This window comes from Hyperolius riggenbachi, chromosome 9 (assembly GCF_040937935.1).
Source record: "Hyperolius riggenbachi isolate aHypRig1 chromosome 9, aHypRig1.pri, whole genome shotgun sequence".
Taxonomy (NCBI): Eukaryota; Metazoa; Chordata; class Amphibia; order Anura; family Hyperoliidae; genus Hyperolius; species Hyperolius riggenbachi.
In genome coordinates, this window is record NC_090654.1 from 205,223,479 (window position 1) to 205,248,570 (window position 25,092).

At 43.3% G+C, this 25,092-nt stretch overlaps 1 protein-coding gene and 1 long non-coding RNA gene across 3 annotated transcripts in view; one reads left to right on the plus strand and one right to left on the minus strand.

Annotated features, from left to right (window-relative positions):
* The window catches only part of LOC137532906 (uncharacterized), a 41,331-nt gene extending 21,407 nt beyond the window's left edge, over positions 1–19,924 (plus strand). Inside the window, exons 2-4 of one of the 2 annotated variants that reach the window (XR_011024061.1) lie at positions 7,514–7,588; positions 11,896–11,971; positions 18,874–19,924. This is a non-coding gene — a long non-coding RNA (uncharacterized lncRNA). Of the gene's footprint in view, positions 1–7,513; positions 7,589–11,895; positions 12,079–18,873 lie in introns of those variants that run through there. The other variant, XR_011024060.1, reaches the window with a different exon arrangement.
* Positions 1–25,092, minus strand: part of AQR (aquarius intron-binding spliceosomal factor) — a 156,582-nt gene that overhangs the window by 49,253 nt on the left and 82,237 nt on the right. The window contains exons 20-23 of the mRNA XM_068253903.1: positions 18,130–18,371; positions 17,069–17,215; positions 14,125–14,194; positions 10,547–10,657 (exon numbers count right to left, since the gene is read on the minus strand). Coding sequence (XP_068110004.1) covers positions 10,547–10,657; positions 14,125–14,194; positions 17,069–17,215; positions 18,130–18,371 — 570 coding nt within the window. The remainder of the gene's footprint in view (positions 1–10,546; positions 10,658–14,124; positions 14,195–17,068; positions 17,216–18,129; positions 18,372–25,092) is intronic.

Here is a 25,092-nt window from a genome sequence, read left to right on the forward strand (position 1 = left end):
TTGGATTGTTTTAATTCTTATTTTTACAATACTTTTTAATGCAGAAATTAATCAAAGTATAATAATAGTATAAAAATGAGACCATCCAGAGGCTTCCCACTCCACTACCGAAGTATCTTATTTTTTTTTCTTTCTACACGCACTTGTCCTTTAACTGGCTGATCAGCCCTGCCCTGTAGCTCGACATACATAATCCAGGGACTGTCTGGTCAGAGTGTTGGCCATTTCACTCTGGGCGTTGGTAGTTTTGTGTGCTTTCTCCTCTCAGGTGCTGGGAAGGGTGGTGTCCTCTAGTGGCTGTGATGGATATGGGCACTGCCTGCTGATACATCTCTCTAAATAAGGGGTTGGGAGCACTACCGGTATAAAGGGTGGGGGGTGCTTGGGCACCCAGAGCCTCCCACCCTGTCCACGTGCCTGATGCCCCCTCCTGTATCTGGTAGGCACTATTTCGTGGTAAGGCATATTACAAAACTTTTTAACCACTTCAGGACGAGAGCAATTTTCACATATCAGCGCTGCTCCCATTCATTTGCCAATAACTTGATTACTACTTATCACACCTAGATCTATGTATTTTTTTTCACGACAAATTAGGCTTTTAGTGAGTAATATTTTTGTTTAGTAATGACCTTATTTTCTATGCAATTTAAAGGTAAAATAAGGGGAAAAAAACTAATTATTTCTTCATTTACATCCATTATAGCTTTACAGCGCTAACTATAAGTTAAACCCACAAATTTTATTTGCTTATCCATCCTGGTTATTACAACATTTAGATTATGTTCCTAGTACAATGTATGGTGACAATATTGTATTTTTTGCTTTCTCATTGTACACTATTGATGATTACAAAATCTTATTTGCACAAATAACTGTAATATACCCTCATGGCATACATATTTAAAAAGCCAAGTTCCTAAGGTAACAATAGTTATTTTCTTTTATATTCTTTCACTTTGTTTTCATTTCACAAGTCTTGGTTTTGGTACAGAATATACACAATTTTGTATTGCTTTTGATTCAGTTTGTTACTAAAAACAATACACAAGACATAGCCCTTAAAGGGACACTTAAGGCTATTAAAGATAAAAAATTAGTTTTACTCACCTGGGGCTTCCACCAGCATCCTGCAGCTGTCCGGTTCCCACGCAGTCTCGCTCGGATCCTCCTGGCCCCACCGGCAGCTACTTCCGTTTTTGGCGACAGGTACCGACAGGCCTGGGAATGCGAGTGATTCTTCGCGTTCCTGGTCGCAATAGCAGTATAGAGTGCGCTATTGCGGCCATGAACACGAAGAATCACTCGCGTTCCCAGGCCAGTCGCCGAAGACGGAAGTAGCTGCCGGCGGGGGACAGGAGGATCCGAGTAAGACTGCGTGGGCACCAGACAGCTGCAGGGGGCTGGTGGAAGCCCCAGGTGAGTAAAACTCATTTTTTTAAAAGCCTTAAAGAGACTCTGAAGCGAAAATAAATCTCGCTTCAGAGCTCACAGTTAGCAGAGGCATGTGTACCCCTGCTAAAACGCCGCTATCCCGCGGCTAAACGGGGGTCCCTTCACCCTCAAACCCCCCCCTGCAAAATCAACGACCAACTTGGTCGTAAATTTTGCTCTTCCTGGAGGCAGGGCTAACTGCTGCAGCCCTGCCTCTCAGCGCGTCTATCAGACACGCATCGACGCCTCTCCCTCGCCCCTCTCAGTGAAGGAAGACTGAGAGGGGCGGAGGAGAGGCGGAGGTACGCGTCTGATAGACGCGCGGGAGGCAGGGCTGCGGCGGTTAGCCCTGCCCCAATGCGGATGCGCTCCCCACGCTTCACGGAGGGGATTTGGGGGATCAGGGACCCCCGTTGAGCCGCGGGATAGCGGCGTTTTAGCAGGGGCACACATGCCCCTGCTATCTATGAGGTCTGAAGCGAGATTTATTCTCGCTTCAGACTCTCTTTAAGTGTCCATGTAACCCTAAAACACCCTAAAATCTATTTTACTACTTATCACGGTTAAAATGTTACCCCATATGTCTTGTGTAGCTATACTAATGCTTTCCCAAGTTTGATTATAATTTTGAAAATGTATTTATGTTGGATTGAGTTTGTCCCTACCCATTTCTCATGTGATGTGGATCCAAGCTTTAAAACACACCAAAATGTATTCTACAACTCATCCCAGATGTAATGATACCACATGTGCCTCATTTAGTAACAAACTGGTAGTGCGCTCTCCATAATTACACTGGACGTGTATACTCGTCCAGTTAGGCTGAAGTGGTTAAAGTGTCACTGAACCAACATTTATTAATAAAATAATTCTTCAGTAACAACTGTGTTAGCATATGTTATTGTTTCAGCTTAGCACACAGTGCACCTGGCTGCTTACAAGTTAGTATGTTTATTTTCCTCACATCTGAAGTAATTGTAATAGAATCTAACAGATTTCGTGTCCACCAACAACATGAATGTGGCGGGGCCAAAGCTTTACATTTTTACATGTAAACATCACTGATTTATGTGCAATTCATTAATAGTGCTTTAAAATAAACCTACTGTATATACTCGAATACTAGTCCATCTTGTGTATAAGTCGACCCCAATATTTGAGCCTCTTAAGCTAGAATGTTTTATTGACTCAAGTATAAGTCTCCCCAGCAAAGTTAGTGGCTGCACTTGGGGATTAGGAAGAATTAACATCTGCATTTGGGACCCAGGAGGGGTTAATGATTGCACTGCATACGGTATTGCAGCCATTAACCCCACGCCCACTGTCTGTGGGAGTACCACAAGGCTCCGTCATTGGACCCCTCCTCTATTCCATTTACACCCACGGCCTGGGACAAATAATAAGCTCTTTTGGGTTTCAATATCACCTCTATGCTGATGACACCCAAATTTATTGTTCTGCCTCAGACCTCTCCACACTACTATCAAAAGTCCCCGAATGTCTATCCGCGGTATCTACATTTATGTCACCCCGTTCCTTAAACTCAATATGAGCAAAACGGAGATTGTGATATTTCCACCTTTGCTCTCTGTTCCACCTCCCATTGTCACAATCAATGTAGATAACACCCCAATAGCATCAACCCCCAAAGCTTGTTGCCTGGGGGTAAATCTGGACTCTAAGCTCACCTTTATACCACATATCAACACATTAACTACCTCCTGCTACTTCCATCTCCAAAACATTTCCAGAATCTGCCCCTTCCTCTCACAAGAAGCAACTAAAATGCTTGTGCATCCCCTAATCATCCCCCGTCTTGACTACTGTAACACTCTACTCTGTGGTCTACCAAAAAGCAGACTGGCACCTCTCCAATCCCAACTCCGCTGCCCGACTCATCCACCTCTCTTCTAGATCCTCTGAGGCAGCCCCTTTCTGCCAATCCCTCCATTGGTTACCAGTTGCCCAAAGGATCCAGTTTAAACTTCTCACGCTTGCATACAAAGCTCTACACACGCTATCGCCTCCATACATTTCTTCTTTAATCTCCAGATACCTCCCCGCCCGGACCCTCCGTTCTTCACAGGAGACCCTGTTGTCCTCCAGCCTAGTCACCTCCTCTCACTCTCGCATCCAAGACTTCTCACGGGCTATCCCTTTTCTTTGGAACTCTCTCCCTCGGCTGATTTCTCATGCCACGAGTCTAGAAAACTTCAAACGTACTCTAAAAACACACCTGTTCAGACAAGCCTATAATTTGCTATAGGCAGCACTGAAGGCACACTGGCTCACCCACTAACCCCTGTGTTACTTCCCTGTTGGTTCCTCCCCACTACCCTCTAGATCAGGCATGGGCAAACTTGGCCCTCCAGCTGTTAAGGAACTACAAGTCCCACAATGCATTGCAGGAGTCTTACAGCCACAGTGACTCATAAAGGTAAATGCATTGTGGGATTTGTAGTTCCTTAACAGCTGGAGGGCTGAGTTTGCCCATGCCTGCTCTAGATTGTAAGCTCGCAAGGGCAGGGACCTCCTCCTAGTATTTCTTATACTGCTATAATTTTAACATATGCATATGTACCAACTACACATCAACTATGTATGTATTTGTATTTATTCTATTCAATGTCATAACTGTACAGTGTCTTTGTATTTCTTATGTATATATGTTCCCCATTATTTGTTTGTACTATGTACAGCGCTACGGAAGATGTTGGCGCTATATAAATAAAAAATAATAATAATTAACTTCCCCCCTGTCCCTTAAGTGCAGCCAATAACTCCACCAGGCCCCCAAGTGCAGCAATTATTCACTCCCCTTCCTGCAGCCCAGTATCCCCCGCCCCTTTCCTTGTTAACTGTTGTGGCCAGGACTTTCAGACCTGTGTTTTCTTGGCATTTCTGTTATCAAGAAAGTGTCAATTGCTGCAAATGGGAATGTCACTAATAGTACACACATTACTCTGTGTGCTCAGTGTTGCCCATGACTCCTGTATAAGTCGACCCCTAAACGTTTATTTAGTGAGTCAGACCTAAATTTCTAGACTTATACTCGAGTATATATAGTAATTCATTGACATTACCACTAACAAAGTTTGATAACAAAAGGCAGACTGTTCACCAGTTTACACCTTCACCTACACAAGTTAAGACCTCCATTTGCAGCATAACTGAATTTCAAACTTCACCATCTTTGTCATTTATTTTTAAATCACAGAATGCCTTATGGTGGTGGGGGTTGCAGACAATCAACTAATGCAAAACAGAAGATCGCAACTGCCAAAGTCACACGGGCTTGAAGTCAAGGATACCACAGCCAGTGTTGCAACATGCCGTTTTGTATATTCATCATTATGTTGTAACAACTGCATCTCCAGTTTTTTTTTCTTAACAGCATTTAAAGGGAATCTGAAGTGAAAATAAACGTATGATATAATAAATTCTATGTGTAGTACAGCTAATAAATAAAACATTAGTAGCAAAGATATGAGTCTCATTGTTTCCAGCACAGGAAGAGTTAAGAAACGGCAGGTGTTCTCTATACAGAACAGCTTTTCTGAGCTCTCTGACCCAACTTGAGTCAAGACAGGCTGTTTTCTGAAGCACTTATACATCAAAGAAACACTGTAATCATTGGTCAGATAAGGTTTTACTGCATGGGAGTTCAAAGGGTCATTAGCTCTGCTCTGTTTTATAGTTTAAAATTCAGAGTGTAGTTTGTAAACTGCAAATATTAAGAGAATGATTAAATGTTATTAAGGCTATTAAGGCTATATAACTGAAAATAAATCTATGAGACTCTTTCCTGCTTCTAATGTTCTTTTAATTATCCATACTACATGTACAATTCATTATATCATAACTTTTTTTTGTCACTTTAAGATGCTCGCTTTAAATGCGATACAGCACTTTGGTAACCAAAAAGCACAAACAAAATCACTAAACAATGCAATAACTCTGACCTCTCTCGTGAGACAAACACACAGGATGTTTGCCAGTATTCAGTGTAGCATGCTAGAGTGAGAGCTATTCATTCACTGTTCATATACAGTGCTGCCTCATCCAGAACAGTAACCACTAAGAATGCTGTATGGTAATAATAAAGCAGTTTGTGGGCTGTGTGTCAGTCTGTACTATTTGTAGGAGAACAGCCAGCAGTGGCAGGACAGCATCACAGTGGCAGTGCTGGGAGGAGAATGGAGACGCTATAAAACTATTTATCCCTCTTATGGGCAGATGGCAACGTATGGATAGATAGAACTGGGCAGGGAAGTGTCTATTACCAGAAAGGGTGGGATCAGACGTTACAGGGGGGGGTAAAAACAAATATTACACTAACACAGGCAGAGACACATACCATAGAAAGAAAAGATCTAAACACAGATGGGGAATCAGGCAGCAGACCAAGATCATATATCCTAGGAGCTCCCACCCCAAGCGGCTCGTATTCAGAAATAACTTTACTCCTACAAAAGTGAGACACACTACTCTGCTTGCAAGCGTTAGACCACTGCAGCCTCCTCACGTTATTTAGCAATATCACCAGGTCAGGCATTGCTGGCAAGAACACAACTAAAAGCCAAAATTACCTTTAATGCAAAATATAAAATGGGGTCTCTCATACTGTACACAGAAACGTTGGAATGTCCTATTTGGTTACAAATGTCACTAAAAAAAAAAAAACACAAAGGAATCACTATCTGGACTTCCCAAGCATAGATTCATATGTGTATCAAAACTGAAAAAAAATCAGATGCCTAAAGAAAAAGCTGAAAAGCAAATACCGTTCTTACCCTAAGGAGAGGAAAGTCTCTGGATCCTCCAAGACCTTCCTGCACATCGGGGCGGCACTCTTCTTCTGGCACGAGCACAGCAGTACTTCACCCATGCAAGCACGGCCCGTTCTTACCAGGCGATGATGAGATTACCGGCAAGCCCTTGTCGGCAATCTTGGGGAACTAGAGGATGGCGACGGGGGACCGGAGGATCGAGTTAGGCAAGAAGATTGCTGGAAATTTGGGTGCACCAGGCGCCGCCATAGGCCATGATGTGAATTACAGCTATACCTGCACTCAGTCAGTAATTTGGGCACCGTCAAAAGACTGATCCTAAAATACGCTAGGAGCCGAATAACGTCTAAAGGTGGCCATACACTGGTCGATTTGCCATCAGATTCGACCAACAGATAGATCCCTCTCTGATCTAATCTGATCAGAGAGGGATCGTATGGCCACCTTTACTGCAAACAGATTGTGAATCGATTTCAGCCTGAAACCGATCACAATCTGTGGAGCTGCCGCACCCCCTGCATACATTACCTGTTCCGGCCGGCGCGAGTCCCCTGGTCCCGGCTGTCTTCTTCTCCGCTCCGGGCTCCAGACCGTTCCTGCAGCTACTGAACTTCCTGTCCAGGGGAAGTTTAAACAGTAGAGGGAGCTCTACTGTTTAAACTTCCTGCCGGGACAGGAATTCTGTGTAGCTGCAGGAACGGTCCGGAGCGGAAAATAAGACCGCAGAGACCAGGGGATTTGCGCCGGCCGGAAAAGGTAATGTATACCCGCTGTATTGCGTGTGTCGTCGGGCATTCGAACGCCGCTACCGATGAACTCCCGACCCGCCGGCGATCGAGAAAAATCTTCCGCACGGACGGATCAACGGGGATTGATCGATTTCAGATGGAAATCGATCGTTCTGTCAGCGGTGTGCGCGGCGATTTCACAGCCGATTCGATCACTGTGATCGGATCGGCTGTATATCGGCGGGAAAATCGTTAGGTGTATGGGCCCCTTTACCCTAGTGTCCAAGGCAGCCTGGCGAGGGAGCCATTTTTCGGCTGCGCCCAAATTTTTGAATATATTTAATGTGTTTATTAGCTGCCATATATGTTTTGACTTTTCTTACCATTTTACAATAAATATAATAACTGACTAGCCATCGCTGAGAGATCCTTTCTCTCGTGGAGTTTCCGATTTAAAGGTACTTTAGAAAAATGAGATGCAATGTATGCAATGCAATTTAACAGTGTTTCAGTCCGCCAGCTGGTTATTGGTTTTTTGTTTTTTTTTCTTGGTGCTCGTAGAACATATGCCTATGTAAATTGATGCCAACACTAAAAAGTACTGGAGGTGGAGAAGATGCAGAATATTGGATACTGGTAAGAATTATTGACATTATGTTGATGTTATGTTAATGTAAACAGATTTTTATTTGTTGCTGGTTAATAAAGATAATTTTGGTGAAACCCTCCTCCCCCCCTCCACAATCATTTGGGAATTTCTTATATTATTGCTCCCTTGTTATTGTTAGGTTTATACAAACTCTGTAGATAATAATAAACCCTGGGGAATGCCTATGTTATTGTTATGTAGGCCAGAAATGATTGAAGGTTTCCTACATCCACTGATGATTTCTATATTAGAGAAGAGGCGCTATGGAAACTCATTAAAGCCACCATTTTTAAACTTTTGTCATACGCTTGAGAGCTGTCACCCGGAAAAATCATGGTGATAAGACGAATGCTGGGCATACACGGCTCAATTGTGCGTCTCGATCCACTCGTTTTTCTTATCTTCTTCCATTGTGTTCACGGAGGAATCGAGCGGTGAAACGATCGGGCGGGAGATCGGTCATGTCGGAAATTATCTATCGAGCCATCTAGATGGCTCAGAATTCGAGCCGTGTATTCCCAGCATTAAGCCCCTTTCACACAGGAGGTCAACAGTAGTGAATTCACCTCCTGTCAGCTGCTCTTGTGCACTGGCAGGGCACTTGTTAGCGCTCAAAACGGGCATCGGAAAGGCAGCTTCCCCCTATGGAGTCACATCTCAGAGCTCTGCCGCTGTGGTGTAATAAATGTTGCAATTTGGCTGCATAAGCGGTTTATGGTAGTCAGGCTGTACTGCTGGATAAGCACGCAATTCAACTTCCTGTGGAAAAGGGGCCTTAGAAATGAGCAACATTGTGTCTATATTTGGGGGAGGGACGCATCCTGTTGCACGGCCTACAATAATGGTCAGAGAACAGAGTAACCAAGCAGCTCGAGGTGACCCAGAACCACTAGGAAAGTATAGGGGACTAAACGAGACTGAAAAGCCCTCCTACAAAAAAAGCAATGCTCAGTGTAATTTGCCATCTTAAAACAGAAGGTATTTGCGACAATTCAACTTTAAAGTGAATGTAAAGGCAAAAAAAAAAAAAAGCCCTATAGAGCCTTCTCTGTCTTCTCTTGGTCCACTTGTTCCAGCGTCGTCACTCTAGTTGTGTTTACTCGACCAGAATAAACGTCTGTGAGCCCTTGGCAGGCTTCAGAAGCACTTGTGTGCCCGAGTGCTTCCAAAACTGGGCGGCTCCACACTGCGCATGCGTGAGAACTTACACTGTAGAGCCACCCGTCTTCAGAAGAATTCGGGTACACAAGCGTTTCTGAAGCCATCTGAGGCTGCAAATTAAACGGGGTGACAGCGATGGAACGAGGGGTGCAAGAGAGGACAGGGAAGACTTTATAGGATCCAGAGCCTTCCCCCTGTCTATAGGTAAGTATCTAACTTTTTTTCTTCTTTTTACCTTTACATTCACTTTAAGTGAGGAACTGTGGTTTCCCACAATGCATCACAAATTAATATGCAAATTATCTCTTTTTTTCCCTAAAGCCAGGCTAGGCCTGGCTTCAGGAGCATCGAGATAATTTGCATATTCAGTAGTGATGCATTATGGGTAAGCACAGTTGCTCACTTAAAGTAAGTGTCCAAGCAAAAAAAGAAAAAAAAAAGACCCACTTACCTGCCCGTGGCAGCCATCCTGTGCCCTCGCCGCAGCTCCGGAGGCTCCCGGTCTTCTCCGCTGCAGAACCCGACCTCGCCAGGTCGGGTTCCGGGTCGGCGTCTTTTGCGCTCCACCAAACTGGAGAACACTCAGTGACCTAAAAGTCTACAGGAGGCTGGTAGGTGGCCCAGGTAAGTAAAAATCCAATTTTGGGGGGGGCAAATTCAGGTATGCTTAACTGCTTTAGATTTAGATTCTACGTCCTAATTACTCCCCCTGTATGTTCTAGGACGTAGAATCTACGTCTTGCACTAAATCGCGCTGTTTGCCGCCTCTGCGCGTGCATGCATGCTCCCACGCGTGCACGGTCATGTGAATGATCCTGTGAATGATTGTTGCTGTTAGCCAGCAACAATCATTCAATAAAGTTAGGAAAAAAAGGTTGTAAAAGTAAAATACATTTTTTAAAGTGACATGGGCCCAATAAAATAAAAAGTTTTTTTTTTAAATTCCCCATTTATTTTTAACCCAAACTTAGCCCATTAACCCATTATTAACTCCTGCAACACCTATGCCTTTTTATAAACGTTTAATGACTGCCGCCAGTGGCGATCGGATGCAATCGCTAGGGCAAAAGTTTCAGGCCCCAATGCTCTACAGATGTAACGCTCTGCCATTGCCTAGTGATGCATCTGTACAGCTCTATGCCCCCTGAACTATCGCCCTGGCTGAGGATAGCGGTCCACCACATGCTCAGCTAGAAGTAAAATGTGGCATATAGGGTAGCATTTTAATCGGGAAGGGTCAAATAATTTGTTTGTAAATGTTTTATAACTGTGGGACGTGAGATATGAAAATTAGGGAGGGGGAAAAATGAAAAAAAATGTTTGTTTTCTGCATTTACGCCTAATTTTTCATCATAAATGGACTATAAAACAAAATAGTTCGGGGAGAAAAATATTACCCAAAAAAAGCCTAGATTGTACTGAAAAAAAAAAATGATACGTATCACTAAGATGGCATAGATAATTAAAAAGTTACTACTGTATAAAAACGACACAGGTAAAGTGTCAAAAACGCCAGGAACTTTAAGTTGTAAAAAACGTGGAATGCGAAAGGTTAAAAAAAAAGTGAGCCATCTACTATACATCTCCAACTGTAAATTAAGGGATATAGAAAACCAGTGAAGAAGGTTTTGGAGTCAATTAAGGGAATAACACAATTTCTCATTTTCTGAAACATCCAATAAATCAGCCATTACCATCCCAAATAATAGGTGACCCGTGTATAAATGCATGTTTTTAGGGACACTGACAGATGATCGCTTTCTCTTCACATAAACACATCATACCTGGTTAGAATGCGTGACTATAAGGGTCCTCTGTTCGGGGAAATTGTGGTAGAGATTGGAAATGATCTGCACGGCCACATCTGTCTTGCCTGTACCAGGGGGTCCAACAACCTTAAGATGAAAATAAAACAAAAACAATGTATAGTACTAGTGCATAGCCTGACTAGTTCACTGTTCAGACTGAACACATCTACCTGTTCTTGGCCATGTTGTACAATGCAAGTAAACAGCAGCGACACCGAACTCCCCATTCATACTGATAGTGCCTGTTTGCAACTGCATTAGGCCCGGTTCACATTAGCCTTCGCTGTCCGGATTCGCCTGATCGGATCCGGACCGTATACTGTACAAATGGAACGGACGTTCCGCATAGCAATGCAAAGTCTATGCGGCCGTTCACACACGTCCGTTCCGTATCGGATCCAGACACTTTTCCAACATGCTCTATTTTTGGGTCCGGATCATCCGGCCGACGCACCCGGACCGGAGCCTGACTGCACCATCCGTGCATAGAAACCAATGGGAAACGGAATGCACAGAACACACTGGCTATAAAAACCTGACGTTCTACCCCACTTCCTATGTGTTTTCTAGCGGCCATTTTGGATGGGGACACATGGGCCCAGCATTTCTGGAGTGGAGCAGCAGTGACTTTGTGCTGGAGCTGTTTGGCAGTATGTCGGACGTGGAGGTGAGGCCCTACACAGTGGAGGACCTGATTCTACATGTGCACCTTCTGCTGACCTCCCAGACCCCAACAATATTTATATAGTTTGCTATCTCTTTTACCAAACGGATCCGGATCGCAGCCGTATCAATACGTATGCAAACGGACCGGATCCGGATCGGAACCGTATCCAGTCATCTGGTCCATTCTTTACAGAAAAGCAAGTGTGAACGGGGCCTTACTGCATTACAAATTAGCAATGAGAGTCCTGTTTACATTCTTACACACTGTAACAGGCCAAATAATTATGCAACTTATTACACATTCCTGTCTACAGCTTATAAACATGTGAAAGTGTATAAAGAGCATCATGTGAAAACACCTTGACTGTGTAAAGAAAAGAACAGATACAATCATAATTGTGTTCTATATGAGGTGTGCTCTGGAAAATCAAATACTACACAACCAGGGCACAACATGCTCTCCCTAAGCACGTTAAGCTTCATTTAGTTTAAATTTTCCTATAAAGCATACAGTTTACTTTCCTAGCTCATAACATGTTTTGTATGAAAGCTGTTCACTTCTCTAGTACAGAGAACAGGATATGACATACATTGCCCTCTGCTGGTGATTACTGAACCTGCTTTCTACTGTACAATAGAGTTTTTGTCTCCTGTGACAGGAGCAGAGCTGAGGATCCCGTTCCTGCACCTGTGTTTACAAGTCACTGTGAAGAGAAACAGACTGAGCAGCTGGAGGTAATAGCACAGTGTGAAAGAGAGCAGAGCCCAGCGGCACTCCGACAGCTACTGAACTTACACTACCATTCACTCCCCTTAATAGGCTAACGATGTACAGATAGTAAATAAAGACATGAAATGCAACTTTCCCCGCACTGTTCTGTGTCGAAGCAGTTCTACTCCCATGAGCGAAATTATGTAAACAATACTGCAAAGCTGGCATTGCAGCTATGGATTCTGTATTCTATAATACATTATTTAGCATCGTATACGGTTTGCTTACAAATTTAAAGGAGCAGTCAATGAAGTTTCACTGGATTAGGTATGGCATAGGAATAACTGACAAGAGTACCGTATATCTGGCAGTCTGGGGTTTTCCAGATACTTGTGGATCTGTGTATTGGTTGGCCTTACGCTATTCAGAAAGACAGAGTGATTACAAAGGAAATAGCTGGAGGAACGCTAAGGCCCAGTGCACACCGAGTGGTTTTTGCAGCGATCCGCAAATTGCTTCCGCCAGTGAAAACGCTTGGATAATGTATTTCAATGGGATGGTGCACACCAGCGGTTTGCGTTTTTTAGCAAACCGCAAACGTGCCTCCTTCTGCACGTTTGCGGTTTGCAGAATCGTTTCTACCTCAATGTAAAGTATCGGAAAAACGCAAACCGCTCTGGAAAACGGTACATCAGAGCGGGTTTCCAGGCGTTTTTGTTACAGAAGCTGTTCAGTAACAGCTTTTACTGTAACAATATTTTAATCTGCTACACAAAAATGCCTAGAATCGCTCTGAAATCTGCTCACAAAAACGCCTAGCGTTTGGCGGATCTGCTAGCGGTTTTGGTGTGCACTGGGCCTAAATGTGGACCCATAGGAAAACTGTGCTGGGGGAAGGAAGGTTGGGGACAGAAGGACTGTGGCTGGCCTCCTCAGAAATTAAGTAGGGTCCAAAGAGGAGAGCCTACTTCAAGGTTTCCTTTCTTGAGCTAGAGGAAATGGAATTAGTGGGACCAAACACTAAGGCTCGTACACACGCTTGACTACGCCTCATACACTCGCGTGACTAAAGTCAACAATCCACCTGGCAAGTTAACTCAAACCCAACGTCAGCAGATTCCTTTGTGCACGCCGCTCCTCCACATGATGTCACAAGTGCGCCACTCCATCTAACAGTATGTGTCGTCGGCTACACAGCTGACTCGCGTCTGTGGAGCCTGTACCGGGAATGTCGCCCAAGGAGATTGGGCCCCAATCCCTGATGGGCGACATCCATCAAAGGTGTGTACACACGTTAAAGTCGACAATTTTGAATATTTATAGGGTGGGTAGCGGCAATGGTACATGATGCAAATCCTATATGGTTCTTTCGCATTACAGATCGCATGCACGAATGATATTTCATGCATGCGTTGCCATCGCACGGAATGCACCCCGTGGTGCGCTAAAGCAAAGAGATTGTCAGTCGTATACAGTAGAACCTATCGAGAAACGTCTGCGTCATGCGATTAAATGTTCCCAGACGCGTTACCTCATAATGCATGGGAACGCACAGCTGTAATGTGAATGGTAACATGAAAGTCTATGGACACAGAGAGCTGCGATTTGCATTGCGGCGTATCAACTTTCATTAAGTGCTCCCAGCCTAAGGAACAGTGCCTGGAGTAATGATTTTATATGATCTGATCTAACTGCCACCTGTATTATTAGGAAAACTAATTCCCATGGAAAATATCCAAGTCACCAGTCTGTAAACTGGGAACAGATTTGTTAATCGCTAGTAAGTGCTTTCTATGATCTACATAGCTATCGCTAATCTGACACTTTGCTGGTTGCTGGATTCTACCACCATGGATGGGAAATGTCAGTGCAGTGACTGAGTAACCAGAATATAAGCTCCTGGCTTCTGTCTACCAGGGCGTGCGGGAGGAACCCCCTGTCCTGATGCTGTTACACCCTTTAGAAGTAGTTTAAGCTTTTCTCAGGTTCATATACAAATATGTCACTTTTTCAAGCACAAGTGCCATTAACATTCCAGAGCTCTGTCAGTGCTCTGGGCTAGCAGATGCCTTAAAAGCAGCACTTGAGTTGGTTCACTTTGTGGAGACAATTCTGTCAGCGGACCTCTGTACATAGCTTTATTAGGTCTAAAACCACTAAAAGTCTCTCCTCATACCATAGTCAGGCCAGGCTGCATTCCTGCACGAATTGCTTCTGTCTGCGTCGCAGTGAACTGGATGGTATTCCTGGAAACAAGATTAACGGAGGTTTAGTTTGCGGGTTTACTTTTGTTGTAAAGCAAATCAGAGAGGCACAATGTATGGACTCGGGGCTATTAAATAAACATACAGTATCATTTACATTTTATCATCTACTGCTTATGAGATCTTTCTAAAGGTGGCCACACACCATACCATTTTTTAAATATCTGTTTAATTCAAGAATTGAAATACATTTTTCTGACTGATTGTAACAATTCAAAAATATGACTAATGTACCACACACCTATGTTAAATTTTTCCCCAATTATGATAAAAATGATTGGAAACTGAGAAAATTGCTAGGGTGTGTATATTAATAAATTGACAATCCAACACACACCACAGAATCTTTAAAAAAAAAAATTGAAGAAAAATTTCCAGCATTCCGGATCGATAAAAATTGAAAAAAAAAAAAAAAGGAGGGAAATCCGATCAAATTTTTCAGTCGAATGAAAAAAACAAACGTTTGATTTTTTTCAGGAGATCCGATCATATTTATGGAATTGCTGTAAAATCATATCATTTTATTGTTTTGTGTCTGGCCATCTTTAAAGTGAACCTGGACGAAGTAAAATTATTTAAAATAAACTCACTGTACAAATGAATATTACATCCTAACCTCGCCGTCAGTTCTTCTCAGAAGCTCACCATTTTCTTCTAACAACCAGCCCTCCCAGTTCTGACAAGATTTTGTCAGAACTGAAATAATAATTCCTGTCAGTTATATATCAGTTGCTAATGACCATGTTTCCCTATGGCTCAAGTGGGCAACATTACAGTTTAACAGTGTGCTGACCCAAAAGCTGTTACAGGGTCATTGCCATTTTTAAAATGGATGACGGAAAATTCAATTTATCACAGTAGACAAAGGACATAGGAGCGGAGAAAAAAATAATAATGAGTAGACTGCAGGTGGTAAGTAAGTGTATGTTTATTTTGACTTTTAATTTTCAGTTCAAGTTTGCTTTAACCACTTCTCTACCACGGGGTTTTTCACCTAAAAACCACAGCAATTTTCACATTTAAGGGAGGCAAGGGTTAATGGGCTTAATGGGGGTATAATTTATTTAAAAAAAACCTCACTGATGCTGATCAGTCACTAATGCTGTGTTAGTTATCTGAGATCCTCTCACGAGTGATCTCAGTAACTGTAACAGCATAGTGACTGATACAATGTTTACACACATTCTGCATGAATAAGCACTGTCATTGGCTTTGTGAACACATGTTCACATCAGCCAATCACAGACCAGCATGTGCCCGACGCGTATGCACGTCCGCGTGCACGCGAACGCGGACGCGATCGCGCACGCGAACGCGATCGCGCACAGCAGGAAAATAAACAGGAGTTGCCTATCTACGCCCCTGTGACTCAGGTGATTTTTAAAGGGGCGTAGATAAGCGTGGCAGAGGTTGTTAAGTGGTTAAAGGAAACCAGTCCTGCTGATCTTTCTGATTGCTGTTCTGAAGCACACACCTGAAAGCATGCAGCAAATTCAGTCAAACTTCAGACAGAAAAAAAATCTGTTCTGCATGGTTGTTCAGGGTCTATGGCTAAGTGTATCAGGGGCACAGGATCAGCAGGAATGCCAGGCAATGGGATGAAAAGCCTACATGCATAGGTGTATGGAATAGCAGGACTTTTTCGAATGTCCTATTTAATGGTGCACAAACCTCCATTTTGCAGGAACTGGTTAAACACACTTCTAAGTCTAAAGCCTCGAACACAATTTAATTTAGTTGCTTGGCAGGGATGGGGACTCTGTCCCTAAGGTGCAAGTTTGTAGCTGAAGCTGTACAGACACTTTCGTTGCCAGCAATGTGTTATGTTACTATGGAAGAGGGCCGAAGGATGACGGAGGGGCCTGAGCAAGGGTGAGAACAAAGAGTTGGGCTGCATTCGGGATAGATGCTCCGGCATGCCGGATCTCTCACCACTGTACATACACTAGATTCTCACCCAAGGCAGTTGTTAGCAGCCACATCAGATCAGTTTAAGCTAGTAAGAGTATAAACCGTAATGCTCTGTATGTCTGAAGGCCTCTAATGATGGCCACTAATGATTCAATCTTTTCCATCCAAATATAAGGGACTGCCTAAAGCAGGGGTCCCCAAACGTTTTGGATCGAGGGTCAACATACTTCAAACTGCTGGGGGGCCAAAGTATACATCAAATGATGAAGTCTTTGCGGGCCAGACAGTGAAGCATACCCAGGTGACAACCTGCAGTCCTATTGGACCGCAGTGGTCACCTGATGTGGAATTTGATTGGAAAGCAGCGAATTACTGCTTTCTGGCTTCCATGTGGATGGGTGGTGCCAGCACTGCTGTTCTATATGCAGACCACCAATATTTAAAGATGTAGTTTACCGCATCTATAAGTAATACATTTTGTGTGCCGGGGGGGGGGGGGCGGTAAAAAAGCCTCAGGGGGCCACATTCGGCCCGCGGGCCTTAGTTTGAGGACCACTGGCCTAAAGGTTCCATTCAGCATATTCGCTCAGTTTACCCTTCTACTACATATATTTAGTAAGACTGGATGAAAAAGATTGGATAGTGGCCACCTTATGGCTGTCATGTATACAGGAATCTTTAATAATAGTCAAGGAACAGAATTTTTTTATACATCATTACACGGTATTTCATTTAGAGTGGTTTAAAAAAGAGCAAAATTTACATAACACTTCTACATGTAATGGAATTTTCATTCTGACACTCGCCCTTCAGAAACACCGTCCATAATGCTACAGCTGAGATGCACTGTTAGCGCTGCTGCACTACATAGTACGATTACATTAGCGTTCCTCTCTCCCTCTGTCCTGCTACAGATAAACTAAATATACAGGAAGCAGTAGTTACCGTTTAGGCTGGTTGTACGGGTAAGGACCGCGGTTAGCGATGACGTGGGGTTCAACAATCAGTGTGGGCGGCTCTTCTTGTACAGATTCCTCATCGTCACCTTCTTTTCTCTTTTTCCCTTTTCCACCATAAACAGGAAATGTAATCCTAGGAGAGTACACACAGACACTTAAAAAAGCATTACACACTCAATACATGCAGATCTTCCCCAGACATTTTATAACATCCAATCAGATTTGTAGCTTCACTAGAAATTTATAGTAAAAGACTGAATATGTTCCTATGAGCTGCCTAAAGCCAGTTGCAGCCTGGGCGAGGGGGGGGGGGGGGGGGGGTTGGGTTGGAGGGGCTGTTGGTGTTAAGGTGTGTACACACGTCCAACAAAGTGCACGACCAACATCACGACATGACCAACACCAAGTCAAACCATTTACATGACTTGTATTTTCCATGCATCAACCAACTATGCATCCATCCCATTAACATACTGCCTTACGCAAAGGACACGAAGGACTATACAACATGGCCGCATTGAAAACAAGTACAACTTTTAAATGACGTTTTACTCGCATGGCCAATTGCACGATATCAGCCCAACAGTTGTGTGGGTTGATCTGCCAGATGGATTAAGCAAACTGCCTGTTATCAGTTGCTCATCTAGAGGTTTGCCACCCATACAAATGCCTGATTGTCGTCCATCAGACCAAAATCAGACGCCAATCAGGCGGTTTGGTTGAGTGTGTGTACGGGCCTTTAGAGGTACAGAGATCACTGCATTGAACTAGTCACAGTCCTATTCTGAGAAATTGTTGTAATGAAGGAGGGAGGAAGTATAAGCAGTAAGTGATAATTAAAGCTGCATTGGCTACAGAGAAATAATAGCAGTTGTCCAAGAAAACCTGGCCCCCTACACACACCAGGATATACGGTATGCCTGTACAAATATCAGATAGTCTAACCATAACTGCTGACTGAGTAACATTAATAAGATCTCAGTATGCTGCTTCATCCAGCAGACAGTTTTATAAATAATGGTTAAAACATTCATATCTCAGGTTTACCTAAATGGGGCGACTTGCAAAGCTGGATCTTCCACAGTCACCTTCACCTGGTACCCCGGAAAACAAGCCTTCAGATGGTCCAGACTCAAAAAAGTGTCATTGAAGTCCAGTGTTGGTATCTGATTAGGCATCTTTGTGTAATGTGCACTGCCTGGATCTCCATAGCCTAAAATAATGTCATGAAGCCAATCAGGCACTACACAATCTGTATTCATCAGTTTCCGGATGGTCTCCAATACCGCCTGAGAAAGTAAATTGAGAAAAAAAGGGCTTTTTAATGGAAGGCATGAATGCATAGTAAATACTGTCAAATCACACAACCTGCATACAAAACATACATAATGTGCTCATATACAGACATACCTGATGGTGGGCTTATCCCACACACCTACTTGTGGACCAGCACTAAGCCTCTAAAATTAAAGCTAAATTTCAGTGTATTTTGGATACAGTGAAAAAAAGGGTTTTTTTGTTTTTTTTAAATTGATGCATGCACAGCCACTGGAGATATTTTTCAGCACTTCCTGTCTCTGTGACCTCTGCAGAGTGTTGTAGCATCAATTTATATTAACCTCTCAATAAAAATGTTTTGTTGCTGTCCCAGTCCTGTTGGCTAGATTTAATTATTTCCTGTATGGGCAGGAAGTGGGGCAGTTTTCCTAACTGGGGACCCTAAGACAGCAATAGAGGCGCAAAATCTTTCCCCTGCTATTCAAAACTAAATGATCTTTTTCCCTTTTGTAGATCTTTAACCAACAAGAATATTTCCAGGATTAAACTCTCCAACCGGAACACAGTATGAAACCCGTATCTTGTGCCTACGGAATCTGCCGTTATTCTCCAATGTACCAACAAAACCTTAGATGAAGAACCTTATTTGCTGGTATCAGAAAGAGGAGCTGCTGTTCCTCCAGATGCTTCCATCCTTTCCCAGCATGCTTGTGTCACACACACATAGCCAGATTATGCAAAGCAGCAGCATCTATTAGAAAGGATTAATAAAAGTCTAATAATTCTGGATTGCATGCAAATATGATGCAAATTGTATGTGGCTTGGAAGTTGGCCAATAAAAGGCATTAGGAAGTGCATCTCATTGCCCAATTGCACACTGATTACATTTTTGCAATCTATTTCTAGTGGCATTACGTGACGCAATATTTCAAATGACTGACTCGTGTTTTGGTTCGAAACAGTTGAAACCTTGACCGATCACACGTGATGATAGCGGCGAGGTATAGACAGACGCAAAGCTTTGCACGGTACAATGTTAGCAGGTGCAGAGGTTTGTTTGGTTCAGTGGTACAGTGTGTTGCTGCGCGGCTATGTGGTATATTGATTGCTGCTATGTGGTATATCAATTGATTTCTGATCAGTGAGTAATCAATTATTTGCCAGACCAGCCCGCTATTTACCTATGAATTTCCACCTTAGAGCTCTTTTCCACTAGCAGCGGTCAGCTCACAAAATGCTAGATCCTCACTTGGCTAATGGAAACTGTGCATAGATGCATAAACACAAGATCAGCTTCTTTCCCTCGGCTGTCAACCTCCTGAACTCTCTCCATGGGAATGCCCATCCCCACCCCACAATACCATGACGCACTGAAGCACTCTGCACATAGACGGCGCTCCAGCTCAAGCATACCTTTCGGTTGTTTTTGTATTGTAACTTATGCCACATTGTCTCCCTCTGCATAAAGGTTATATAATGTTCTGTATTCTGTAAGTTCTGTTCCTACTGCATGTCCTGTCCTGTATCTGTAACTATATTGTGTATCAGTACCCTGTACGTGCCAAGCCCAATTCCGGGCACGACCCAGTCGTGCTTGGCGAAATAAAGTTTCTGATTCCGATGTTTTCATTAGTGTGATGATGATGATTCGGCGATTCAAAATATTTCCCGTTGCGTTCTATCCAAGGTCCTGACCGTTTACTATCCGTGAACCTAATTGCATTGTGGGAAATGACGGCTTTTACCAACTTCCAAGCAAGCAATATCTCCCTCTGTGCATAGAACTCTCAGTAATGAACATTCTGCACAGATCACCTGACAGGGCTAAAGATGTCGCCGCCAGTGAATTTCAGAATGTAAATCCAGTAACATTTACAGTGGGCAAACACTAAATAATCTATAAATGACTATTGTAAACACTAAGCAATTTTATTGTTATTTTCACTACAGTTCCTCTTTAAAATTAGATGTGGAGACTTCCATCTAGGTGTGTGTAAGTCCACCTCTCTGCCAGCTTACCAGAGTAATGGATATCACCGTGTCTAGTCAATCCCCAAACATCTGACTGATGCAATCAATCCACAAGTGTGAATTAAATATGTGCGAGAAAGGTGCATTTCAATGCTTGTTACCAGATCGTACTAAGATAGTGTTTACAATCATGGTCCTGAGTATAGGGAGAGAAAACAACAAATAGATTTTTGTCCTTCACATTATTAGCCTGTGAAACAGCTTCTAGACAGACTTTTAGTTTGGCTTAGAGGCATTTCTGACTGAAAATATCAGCAATAACTAAACAGCTACTTCTGTAACTAACACAAGAGACATGAAAGATAACTGAGCTGATTGCTGTAAGCTCTTCATGATGAGGAAATAGTGGAAATAGTGAGAGTGCACAGGGTCAGGGCCTTAACAACCTGTGGAGAGAATTGAGGATGCCTGGCCATTACATTACAGCATATCAGCTTCAACCAAATGTCATGTCAGATTTTAATCCCAGGCAGAACATGTCTTACCGTTGTCAGGCCCAGGAGGACATAGTCTGTAGGAAAAATGAAGCAGCTGTCTCTGCTTGGATCACTCTTATTAAAGTGGTGACTGTTGGAGGACACATCAACCACTATGAGTATTATGCTACCCCACATCTATAAAGAGTCCAAGGCTATCCTGCTGATCTTCTAGTTATAATGCTTTCTGAGTATCAGACCCACAAAAAAGTGGATAGCACTCTTGCCTGGCAGCACTAGGGTCCCCGGTGCCAATCTGTGCCAACACACTATCTGCATAGAGTTTGTATGTTTGCCTGAGCTTCCTATATGAACTCTGGATGGTTTTCTCCTACATTCAAAAAAACATACAGATAAGTGAACTGGCTTCTCTCAAATTGGACATAGATAATAATGGATATATGATTATGGTAGGGATTAGACTATGATGGATATTGTAAGGATGGTATTGCTAGATATAAATGGATTGCTCATAAAAATTAAGGAAACACTTAAAGCGAAACTGTAAATTCCTTAAAAAAAGTTTCACTCTGGGGCTTCCCCAAGCCCACAGCAGCCGTCCTGTCCCACGCCGGTCCTGCACCAGCCTCCATTCTCCCGCGCCAGCCAGTTTTGTTACCACCGCCGACGGCAACTGCGCCTGCGTGCTACGCGAAGCTTTCTTTGCGTTTCTGCCCACTATAGTGTCCTGCAGGCTGGAACTTGAAAAACCTTTGCGTAGCCCGGAGCGCGCAGTTGCTGTCAACTTGCAAGTCGGCGGTAACAATAGTAGCTGGCGCGGGAGAACGGAGGCTCGTGCAGGACCGGCGTGGGACAGGACGGCTGCTGGGAGCTTGGGGAAGCCCCAGGTAAGTGAAACGGTTTAGGAATTTACAGTTCCGCTTTACACAACACAATGTATCTCCAAGTCAATCACATGTCTGTGAAATCAAACTGTCCAATTTGTAGCAACACTGATTGACAATCAATTTCACATGCTGTTGTGCAAATGGAATAAACAACAGGTGGAAATTATAGGCAATTAGCAAGACATCCCCAATAAAGGAGTGGTTCTCATTGATGTTTTGGTCACTTTTGAAATGTTGGCGGTGCTTTCACTGTAGTGGTAGCATGAGACGAAGTCTACAACCCACACCAGTGGGGCTCAGGTAGTGCAGCTCATCCAGGATGGCACATCAATGCGAACTGTGGCAAGAAGATTTGCTGTGTCTGTCAGCGTAGTGTCCAGAGCATGGAAGCACTACCTGGAGACAGGCCAGTACATCAGAAGAAGCCAGACTGCAATTAGGTACCGAGATAAGATCCTCAGACCCCTTGTGAGACCATATGCTGGTGCAGTTGGCCCTGAGTTCCTCCTAATGCAAGACAAAGCTAGACCTCATGTAGCTGGAGTGGGTCAGCAGTTCGTGCAAAATGAAGGCATTGATGCTATGGACTGGCCCGCCCAATCTCCAGGCCTGAATCTAATTGAGCACATCTGGGCCATAAGGTCTTGCACCATCCTCCAATGCCACGTTGCACCACAGAATCTCCAGGAGTTAGTGGATGCTGTAGACCATCTCTGGGAGGAGATCCCTCAGGGGCGGAGCAATGCTTTTCGGCGCTGCTAGATTTGGGCGCAGCCGGCGCCACTATAGGCTACAATAGGAATCACAACTGAACAGCGCTCAGTGAGTAATGTCAGAAGACAGAGCCGAGATTGCTTAAAAAACACAATAATTCGGGCTCCCGCAATCGCTGGAAGCCGAATTATATCATTCCTCCACTATCCTTGGCGACCTGGAGGGGGAATAGTAATTAATACGGCCGGGAAGCAGAAGCAGGATCAGCCATATAACGGCGCAGATTTCAAATGTATGCCTCAGTGGACCATCTGCAACCTCATCAGCAGGCCCAGGCGTTGTAGGGAGGTCATACAGACACATGGAGGCCACACACACTACTGAGCCTCATTTTGACTTGTTTTAAGGACATTACATCAAAGTTAGATCAGCCTGTCGTGTTTTTTTTCCCACTTTAATTTTGAGTGCGACTCCAAATCCAGACCTCCATGGGTTGATATGGTAAGTTTGATTTCCATTGATCATTTTTGTGTGATTTTGTTGTCAGCACATTAAACTATGTAATGAAATGAAGTATTTCATAAGAATATTTCATTCATTCAGATCTAGGATGTGTAATTTTTGTGTTCCCTTTATTTTTTTGAGCAGTGTACTAAATAAATGCTTGTCTATCAATCAAGGTTCCAATAGATGGTGAGGTCAAGTGCAGTGCAATAGAAAAAAGAAAAAGACTGCTCACCCCAGGGTCCAACAAGCTCCAGGTATAATGTCAGGGCAACTCACATCATCCCTATGCCTCATGCGACACCCGACGCTTTACACTGAAACACCATTATGTGTTCATGTCCATTGTGGATCAAAAACCTCTGCCTGCTACAACTGTGATTTGTTCAGTGCTCATATTATCTCCATCTACAGGTTATGATACTTCCAAGGGCAGCACCTACCGCCAGCATCAAAAGTGAGTGAGTGGGTGTTATCCAGGAGTCAAATAACGGGTTAGAATTAGTCATGGATGACAGAAATATAGAGGAAAATTGAGAATAAGGCATAGGTGGGCTAAGGCTAGGCTATGTTAATCATTACAATTATACAAGCTCTGTTTACTTCACTTACTTATTGTAGTTACAATAAGTGGAGTGACCTCTAAGTGCAAACTTAGAGGTCACTCCACTGCTGTCCCCGTCTCTCACTAATGATGCAAAGTGGGGCAGCTGCACTAAAGCAGGACATAAAGCAGCTACCTGCTTCCTGCAAAGCTAAATAACACTTCTTTACCACAATACATGGTGCAAGAACACCAGACATTATATAGACAGCAATGTGTGTCATTCTCGGAAGTCAAGTGTGCTGCACTGCCTTCAGTTATTGCACTGCAGACTATTTGGTTTCATCGCCCTACTCAATGGGGTCAACAGTCCAGCACATGAGTGGTCGTGTGTTGCCACGTCAACATACTAATACATCACTGGTGTCCCAGAACAACAGCTGACTAATAAAATCCATAATAAATGACAGATCCATGCAAGTAAGTATTTTTCATTTAAAAAAAAAAGGAGAAACATAAGGAGTGGCTAAAAAGCATTTTTTTTCCGAAATGCTGCTCAAACCTGCTTTACTGCATTTAATGCCGTAAAAAAAAATGTTCACAGTGAAATATTTCCAAAGAAATAAAATTTACTGGAAGAGGAAAGTGTGCGTTCCCTGGTTTAGAGGCCACACCCCCTTATGCCCCTACTACACTTACAGCCACCAACAACGAACTTCTGCAAAAGTTTTTCTTGGAGTGCAACCTTACTGACAATGACGAAATCGAGTGAGGGCGGTCTTCCTCACATGCCTTCATACTGTGGTTGCTGGTCTTGCAACCCTTTTTTTGTGAGCATTATTTTATTGCTCACAATCCATAGGCCCATTGCTTTAACATACTACACCATAAGGGCTCCCGCTCTACTCTCTATGGCCTAGTGCACACCGAGCGGTTTTTGTAGCGTTTTAAGAGCCACTTGCGGATGTGGAAACGCTTGGGTAATGAATTTCAATGGGCTGGTGCACACCAGAGCGGTAGGCGTTTTTCAGAAACGCATATTCCCGGGCTGCAGCATTTTTTGGATTTCGGAGGAGTTTCTGCCTCCAATGTTAAGTATAGGAAAAACGCAAACCACTTGATAAAACGGCAGATCAGAGCAGTTTTCCAGACGTTTTTGTTACAGTAGCTGTTCAGTAACAGCTTTACTGTAACAATATCTGTAATCTGCTACACAAAAAAATGCTACACAAAACCACAAAATTCTAGCAAAACGCTTCATAATAAGAAAAACGCTTCAAAAACCGATAGCATTTTGCGGATCTGCTAACGGTTTTTGGTGTGTACTAGGCCTGTGTGTTTTTCCTGAATTCTTGGACGGTCTAAGGCAGGGCTTTTCAACCATGTCCTTAAAGAGGAACTCCAGTGAAAATAATGTAATACAAAAAGTGCTTCATTTTTACAATAATTATGTATAAATGGTTAGTCAGTTTTTGCCCATTGCATGTTTTGGCAGTTGGAAGCAGCTGTAAACAGCTATTTCCCACAATGCAACAGGGTTCACAGACATGAAAACTGCCAAGAGTACGTACTCAGAATTTCTTTGTGGGAGGAGTTTCACCACAATATGAGCCA